Source organism: Schistocerca serialis, chromosome 11, assembly GCF_023864345.2.
Source record: "Schistocerca serialis cubense isolate TAMUIC-IGC-003099 chromosome 11, iqSchSeri2.2, whole genome shotgun sequence".
NCBI classification, from domain to species: Eukaryota; Metazoa; Arthropoda; class Insecta; order Orthoptera; family Acrididae; genus Schistocerca; species Schistocerca serialis.
In genome coordinates this window covers 56511168-56517941 of record NC_064648.1, presented here as the reverse complement: position 1 = coordinate 56517941, position 6774 = coordinate 56511168, and the positions used below count along the sequence as shown (strand labels likewise).

At 40.4% G+C, this 6774-nt stretch overlaps 1 protein-coding gene across 13 annotated transcripts in view; it reads right to left on the bottom strand.

Moving 5' to 3' along the window:
* Positions 1 to 211: 211 nt before the first annotated feature.
* LOC126427402 (zinc finger protein 43-like) overlaps positions 212 to 6774 on the bottom strand; it is a 147607-nt gene continuing 141044 nt past the window's right edge. For 11 of the 13 annotated variants that reach the window (XM_050089764.1, XM_050089762.1, XM_050089763.1 and 8 more), the window contains one exon: positions 212 to 2565. In XM_050089764.1, coding sequence (XP_049945721.1) covers positions 978 to 2565 — 1588 coding nt within the window. In that variant the 3' untranslated portion in view covers positions 212 to 977. The remainder of the gene's footprint in view (positions 2566 to 6774) is intronic. The other 2 variants (XM_050089773.1, XM_050089771.1) reach the window with 2 other exon arrangements.

Genomic DNA, 6774 nt, shown 5'->3' with positions numbered 1-6774 from the left:
TATACTGAAGTGGATTTTGGATCTTGGCACAATTCAGTCACGACTCTCGTTTACGACTAAGCATTAGGAGATTGGATGCTAATATGTATTAGTTTGTTTATATTGTATAATTTTGTCATTTTTCTTATTTTTCAAAATGGGAGAGCATTACTTTCCACTTAGATAAGGACAAAACCAATGAGGTAGGATTTAACAATCAGTACCAATTAAGTACATGAAATAAGATTTAATAAAACATCTGGTGCAACATACTTCCAGAAACATGTAAACAACTTGTCAAGTCCCTATCATGTAGAACTGTCTACGCATTGTGTTCCAAACGTGGACATTCATGCTATTAAGCAGGTTGTTGTATTTGTTGTTACTTTTACTAATGCAGGATTAGTACTAACAGAACAAATATATACACTATTAATGACACACAGAGCAAATCTCTTGAAAAAACATACCTGAGTAAAATAATTGCCATAATCATGTTTCTCCAGTGTTGAGTTTAGTAGTCTGAGTGAAGGAACTGCCATAATATATGGGTACCCAATTGCTAACATTGTTTCTAAAATGCAGAGTTACAAGTAATACATGATGACTATGTTAGGGATAATAATCAGAAAGTCATGACATTTCCTTGGCCTTATACTGAATATTGCATGCTACTTATAATTACTGACGAAGGTAAGGATTTATCACAATGCAGAATCCTCTTGTCTCAAGATCGATAGGAAAAAATAGCAGTGTTAATGACAAACATATTTGATTCACGTTTGAGGCATATTTAGCAATACAATTTCTTGACATTTCAAGCTGCAGATACGGATTTTTATATTGCCATTTTATCTGCTACCGCTCTAAAGTAGACATAATTACACATTTTTTCACAATTCTACCACATTATACTGTTATTTCACAGCCATTACCATTTATTGTCTCCCTGCTACATCCATTATTTTACAGGCCTTGAGAGCACCAACCAGGGATACCTATTTGCTTAAACTAACACCTACTTGTTCCTTTCTCAAGTGGAGTAATGCATGTTTCTTGAGCGTACTCAATTGAGTGAAACTTCTGTCACAGATTACACATTTATGAGGCTTTCTTCCAGTGTGAATTAATACATGCCTACTGAGACTGCCTAACATACCAAAAGATTTCCCACAAATCTCACATTTGTGAGGTTTCTTTCCAGTGTGGAAGAATGTATGTTTCTTAAGATAGCCTAACATAGTAAAACATTTCCCACAAATCTCGCATTTGTGAGGTTTATTTCCAGTGTGAATGAAAGAATGTTCCTTGAGACTGCTTGACGTAGTAAAAGATTTCCCACAGATGTCACATTTGTGTGCTTTCTGTCCAGTGTGAATTAATGTGTGTTTCTTGAGATCACCTGATATAGCAAAAGATTTCCCACAAATCTCACATTTGTGAGGTTTCTTTCCAGTGTGGAAGAATGTGTGTCTATTAAGATAGCCTAACATAGTAAAACATTTCCCACAAATCTCGCATTTGTGAGGTTTCTTTCCAGTGTGAATGAAAGCATGTGCCTTGAGATTGCTTGACGTAGTAAAAGATTTCCCACAGATGTCACATTTGTGAGGTTTCTTTCCAGTGTGAATTAATAAGTGAGTCTTCAGATAACATGACCTAGCAAACAATTTGCCACAAATATCACATTTGTGAGGTTTCTCTCCAGTGTGAATTAATGTGTGTTTCTTGAGCTCACCTAAAGTAGTGAAATATTTCCCACACATTTCACATTTGTGAGGTTTCTTTCCAGTGTGAATTAATAAGTGAGTCTTAAGATTACATGACCTACCAAACAATTTGCCACAAATATCACATTTGTGAGGTTTCTCTCCAGTGTGAATTAAGAAGTGAGTCTTCAGATGACATGACCTAGCAAACAATTTGCCACAAATATCACATTTGTGGGTTCTGTTTGCAGTAAGTACATCATCCTGGGGAGTGACATTAACAGCTCTAGATGAAGCTCCATAATCATTTGATTTCTCCATATCATTTCTCATGTGTGTGTAACGCCTGTCATTAGAGGACTTCTTTGAAGATTTCGAAGTTTCCTTACATGAAGACTGCTCATTGTGTTCTGTAACAGAAACTTCTCGCTCACTATCCAAGAAGATACTGCTTTGATGATGATCACTATCGCCATATTTTTCATGGTTGCTAGCAGGTAAGACAGAATTGTCACTCATTCTCAAATGTTTTTTCAAACTAACATTACTGTGAAATACCTCACCGCACCACTTACAAACATACAAAGGTGGTTGCGTACCACCAATGTGCATAAACACATGCATTATGAGTCTGTATTTGGAAGGAAAGCTTTGTAGGCAGAAATTACAGCTATATTCATGAAATTCCTTTTCGCTTGTACTACAGTCATATCGGGTAGCATCTGAGCACTCCTTGTCAATAATCACATCTTCTGTATTGGGACCCAACTCGTGTGTTGACGTCTTCATGTCTATCACCAACTTATCCTTGACTAGCCCATGGTGATAAGTTTCCTCACATAATATGCCACAGCTCCCACCAGTACTCTGAGTCAATCTGAAGAGTAAGGAGAAGAATGTTAAATACTAATATACAAACAAGAAAGAAACAATATTTGAGTGTCCATAAATCAAGTACTATAGGCCACAATTCATAAAAGTGTATAAGAAATTACATATTCAGTAACTGTTAGTAATTTAAAATTACAATATTCACCAGAAGGAAAGAAATTATCATGTAAAAGTGGTTTAAAACGAAAATAACCAGACGAAATTAAATAATGATCAATAAGAGCCACTGCAGATTGTGTGTGTAATTATTAAAATGGTTCAAACGGCTCTAAGCACTATGGGACTTAACATCTGAGGTAATCAGCACCCTAGACTTAGAACTACCTAAACCCAAGTAACCTAAGGACATCACACACATCCATGCCTGTGGCAGGATTCGAACCTGCGACTGCAGCAGCAGCAAAACGCTTTCGGAGTTAAGCACCTAGAAGTGCTCGAACATAGTGGCCGGTTTGGAATTTTTTGATGAGCATAAAATAATTCACATTCATGTGTTACAATCTTCATACAATACAGTGCTACAAGTTAATAGTCTACACCAATTTATTTAATGTATCCAAAAATTTTAATTCAAAATTTTTAAGTTCAACGTATTTCAGATTTAATTAAGAGAAATAATTTTTAAATGTTTCTCTTCCATCATCTTAGCACTTAAGTGCCTTTTCTTTGTTTTGCCGACACTTTCGCCTTTGTAATGATAAATTTATTTGGCCTAGTAAACAGATTTTTTTTTGTTTGATTCCCAGTTAGTCAAGAACTAGCGTGAGCTCCAATATTTTTATTGCATATCTAGTACGGATGTTGATCAGGTGGACAATGACCGTTCATGAACAAGAATCAATGTCACATCAATCAAGGGAAAAATTTGCATACTGATGAATGAATGTGACTGATACACTTGCAGATGGTTTCAATCTAAGACTGTTTTTGGCACTGAAACTTATATGAAGCCTTGCACAAAAAGGAAATACTATGTAAAAAGATGTAAGTGGTTGTAAATTTTCCGATACATTTGTAGTGAGCCTTTTTGAAAATTTTTACATCTACTCAACATCTGGTCACCTGGTATTGCAGAACATAATTGACTGAAAGACCCACATGTAAATTGCCACATCATCATCCATTAGACACAGTGCAGGCTGACATATTGAGTGGCAGTGATGACAGCTGATGTATGGGCTACCCCTGTAGTATCTGGGTCCAATTTTTCCATCTGCAGTTGAACCCTTTCTCATGGGACAGAATTGTGATGCCTTTCAGGTCCCCAGTATGTGCATCATGTTGGATATGAAGGATTATGAACTACTGAAGGCGTGCATGCTCCAGTGTTTTTATCTGTTCTGACTAACTTTTCACTCTTTTCCTTTCTGTTCATATATAGTTTTGTTTGGCATGGTATCTGCCAAATTTCGAGAGTTTTTAAACCCTTAGTTGGGATCACATGGTTCTTTAATGTAACTGGTATTATGGAGTATGTCGGATTCCAGACGTTAACAACTCAATCAATAAACGTTGTTATAACTTTTTTTAACTCAATTAGTTACAACATGGACTTTCGTACATATGGGAGTGAAGTAACTGAATATTATTAATGAAGAAATAAATCCAAAACATTTGTAAGTAAGGTATCAAATGTGCACATTCCTGTTTGCCAAAGTACTAGAAATAAAACTTACAATTAAAATTTTATGCTATGCAAGTCAACTGTAAACAAACCAGAATAAGAAACAGAATTTGTGGAAACCTTCAACAACATATAAATTTTGATGATAATTATTTATCAATTGTTTTAGAGACCTCCATGCAAGCATTATATAGGTCCTGGGTACTTGTCATATCCTTAATCTTTATTGCACAACATTTTTCGTGGCAGGTACATTCATGAACTATTCATGCAGTGATGATGGAAGTGCAAATGTACACTCCTGGAAATGGAAAAAAAGAACACATTGACAACGGTGTGTCAGACCCACCATACTTGCTCCGGACACTGCGAGAGGGCTGTACAAGCAATGATCACACGCACGGCACAGCGGACACACCAGGAACCGCGGTGTTGGCCGTCGAATGGCGCTAGCTGCGCAGCATTTGTGCACCGCCGCCGTCAGTGTCAGCCAGTTTGCCGTGGCATACGGAGCTCCATCGCAGTCTTTAACACTGGTAGCATGCCGCGACAGCGTGGACGTGAACCGTATATGCAGTTGACGGACTTTGAGCGAGGGCGTATAGTGGGCATGCGGGAGGCCGGGTGGACGTACTGCCGAATTGCTCAACACGTGGGGCGTGAGGTCTCCACAGTACATCGATGTTGTCGCCAGTGGTCGGCGGAAGGTGCACGTGCCCGTCGACCTGGGACAAGACCGCAGCGACGCACGGATGCACGCCAAGACCGTAGGATCCTACGCAGTGCCGTAGGGGACCGCACCGCCACTTCCCAGCAAATTAGGGACACTGTTGCTCCTGGGGTATCGGCGAGGACCATTCGCAACCGTCTTCATGAAGCTGGGCTACGGTCCTGCACACCGTTAGGCCGTCTTCCGCTCACGCCCCAACATCGTGCAGCCCGCCTCCAGTGGTGTCGCGACAGGCGTGAATGGAGGGACGAATGGAGACGTGTCGTCTTCAGCGATGAGAGTCGCTTCTGCCTTGGTGGCAATGATGGTCGTATGCGTGTTTGGCGCCGTGCAGGTGAGCGCCACAATCAGGACTGCATACGACCAAGGCACACAGGGCCAACACCCGGCATCATGGTGTGGGGAGCGATCTCCTACACTGGCCGTACACCACTGGTGATCGTCGAGGGGACACTGAATAGTGCACGGTACATCCAAACCGTCATCGAACCCATCGTTCTACCATTCCTAGACCGGCAAGGGAACTTGCTGTTCCAACAGGACAATGCACGTCCGCATGTATCCCGTGCCACCCAACGTGCTCTAGAAGGTGTAAGTCAACTACCCTGGCCAGCAAGATCTCCGGATCTGTCCCCCATTGAGCATGTTTGGGGCTGGATGAAGCGTCGTCTCACGCGGTCTGCACGTCCAGCACGAACGCTGGTCCAACTGAGGCGCCAGGTGGAAATGGCATGGCAAGCCATTCCACAGGACTACATCCAGCATCTCTACGATCGTCTCCATGGGAGAATAGCAGCCTGCATTGCTGCGAAAGGTGGATATACACTGTACTAGTGCCGACATTGTGCATGCTCTGTTGCCTGTGTCTATGTGCCTGTGGTTCTGTCAGTGTGATCATGTGATGTATCTGACCCCAGGAATGTGTCAAAGTTTGCCCTTCCTGGGACAATGAATTCACGGTGTTCTTATTTCAATTTCCAGGAGTGTATTTTATGAGCACACACACTACATCCTGGAGAGTAACACTGCTTATGGTTTACACCACATTTGTTAAAAACTTTGGCACTACAGCTGTTATCTCTAATTTATTCCTTCCTTTGTTCTCTAAATTCTCAAACCAGATAGCTGCCATTGTTAACAAAAACTGTTCCTTACAGTACCATGAAAATATTGCATCTGGATCCACCTACTAAGGAAAGGTTATCAATGTATTTGATGCCAGGTTTGGAGACTGCTGTGAATACAAGCAGGCCTATAAAGGTTTTTATGTCAGGGATATCAATAACAAGCACCAAAGGTGTGTCCTTTCGAATAGTTTCATATTACTGAAATTTTGTTACATCACCGTTGAACCTCATCTAAAATACCTTGAGGGCAATAGCACACCTGATTTCTTCAGTCTCTCGATTCCTACCCAACACATAACCACTAAGTCACAGGGCAGGAATCTGCAAAGCAATGTACTGTTGTCTTGTACAAACATTGCTTGGGTTGTGTATTTCTCCATTTCAAAGAATTTCCCCTACCATAAAAGCAGGAATCATGGTGATACGACTATCTACTCTGTTATCACCACCACCGACCAGGCCCTCTACTGAATATGTATCACTATGTAATCTTAATGAGTATCACTGTTATCCCAAACTTCATACCAAAATATACATTGAAGTATAGTTCACTTACTCTCAGAACTAATGGATGATGATTTGTTTGTGGGGCGCTCAACTGCACAATCATCAGCAGCTGTACAAAGTCCGAATTTTTATGCAGTTATTTTTTAAACAGTCCAATGTAGCCACTGACAGAAATGATGATGATGAAATGGTTAGAACACAAACACC